The 1,865-nt window shown below is 61.6% G+C and overlaps 1 protein-coding gene across 1 annotated transcript; it reads right to left on the minus strand.

Moving 5' to 3' along the window:
- Window positions 1–4: 4 nt before the first annotated feature.
- SLC6A9 (solute carrier family 6 (neurotransmitter transporter, glycine), member 9) lies at window positions 5–1,861 on the minus strand (the record flags this gene model as incomplete). Its single annotated transcript, XM_010079138.1, is given in 8 exon segments — window positions 5–94; window positions 304–353; window positions 356–458; window positions 649–749; window positions 1,006–1,105; window positions 1,213–1,347; window positions 1,449–1,686; window positions 1,764–1,861. Coding segments are annotated over 8 exon segments (915 nt in total), but the record flags the coding sequence as incomplete, so codon positions are not given.
- Window positions 1,862–1,865: the final 4 nt, after the last annotated feature.

The following is a 1,865-nucleotide window of genomic DNA, read 5'->3' on the forward strand; positions in this document are numbered from 1 at the left end:
TGGAGGGGCTGAACGCCGGGGCGTAGCGCCCGCTGCGGTGCTCGGGCAGCGCTGGGCCCCAGTCCTTGCTTGCCGTGGTGGCATTTTTCAACCGCTAGATTGTGGGAGAGGATGGGGACAGGGTCAGCACCCACCATACTCCCCTGCCCCAGCCTCTCCCAGCTCCCAGAGGTGGGGTGCCCCATGGATGCTGCCCACACACAGCTGCTGTGGAGTGCTGACAGCTCCAGTGGGATGGGGGACAGCCTTGTAGGCAGCCCCAGGTGGGACATGGACAATCGGGTCTAGCCCCTGGCCACCTACCTCCAGCAGCGGGTCCCCTTCAGAGCGGCACAGTTTGTAGATGGCATGAGGGAGGAGAGCGCCATGAGGAAGCCGATGCTGATGGCCCAGGTGGGGTAGACGTAATCGTTGTAGGCGATGGGCCGGTACTGGATTACTGTGAAGACCAGGATGAACTGGGGAGGGACAGGCAGGATCAGCCAGTGGGGAGCAGCCACCTTGCTCTGCAACCCCCCAGCTGCCACACTCTGCCCCATCCCTGCTGCTCCCCTGCAGCCCAACACCCCCTCTCAAGGGTGGATAGTGGGGGACCCAGGTGGCCCTCCTACAGCCGCATGCCCCACGCCCCACGGTTGCGATGCTCACAAAGATGATGGCGGGTGAGATGAAGCGCCAGCAGATCTGGAAGAAGAGCGGGGGAGGGAAGCCGAGCATCATCTCAATGTCCTTGAAGTAGTTGCGATGTCCTGCAGGGACAAGTGGCCATCAGTCCCTGCGTGGGGGAACCCCAAGACCATCCCTGCCCAGCACCAACTCCAGACCCCGCTGGGTGGACCCACCAACCTCCTTGGGTCATGGCTGCCCTGACTGGCCAAAGGCCTTGCACTCCTCAGCCAGTTAGCACACGGCAAACCGCTGATTGGCCAGAAGTTAGCACGCCCCCTTCCCCATTGGTTGGCTGGGGCATCCCTGCCAGCTGATTGGCCGTATGGTTACACCTACCGTAGATGTACATGATGGCCACGCACATGATGCAGGAGATGATGACCAGGGAGAAGCTGGCGGCATAGTTGTCCATCAGCAGGAGCCAGTAGATGCCCGCCTGCAAGAGGGTGGTCATAGCAACAATGCAGACATGGCCAATGGTGTCAGTGTGGCAAGGTTGCCATGGCAATGGCACACTGTCACCACAGTCCCATGGTCACCTACCTGCGTGGTGAGTGGGACACCCAGCAGGAAACCTGCCACAGCCACCCCCAGCGTCACAAAGGTCTTCCTGCGGATGATCCACTCGTTGCCCACCTCGTCCACAATGGCCGTGACCAGCGTCTCCAGCAGGCAGAACTGCGCGTGGGGCAGAGGGGACAGCATGTCACCACCTTGGCACCACTGTGCCATCCCATCCCAAAACGCTGGTGCCACTACACTGCCCCACCATGACCTACCTGTGTGCCCAGCCCCAAGAGGATGAGCATGAAGAAGAAGAGGATGGACCAGAGGGGCGAGATGGGGAGCAGGGTGAGGGCCTCAGGGTAGGCGACGAAGGCCAGGCCAGGGCCATGGTCAGCCACCTTGGAGACATCCACACCTAGGTGGTTCGCCATGAAACCCAGGATGGAGAAGATGACGAAGCCGGCATAGACACTGGTGGCACAGTTGGTGATGCTGATGATGATGCTGTCCCTGTGGGGAGAGGGGTCAGGGCCAGCGGTAGGCTGGAGGGTGGTAGGGGGACTGGGGGGCTGTGGCCAGGCACTCACCGATAGCAGTTGTTGTGGAACTTGTTGTAGGAGGCCATGGTGATGAGCCCACCCCAGGCACAGCCCAGTGAGTAGAAGATCTGCGAGGCCGCGTCACCCCAT

Source organism: Pterocles gutturalis, unplaced genomic scaffold, assembly GCF_000699245.1.
Source record: "Pterocles gutturalis isolate BGI_N339 unplaced genomic scaffold, ASM69924v1 scaffold37418, whole genome shotgun sequence".
Taxonomy (NCBI): domain Eukaryota; kingdom Metazoa; phylum Chordata; class Aves; order Pterocliformes; family Pteroclidae; genus Pterocles; species Pterocles gutturalis.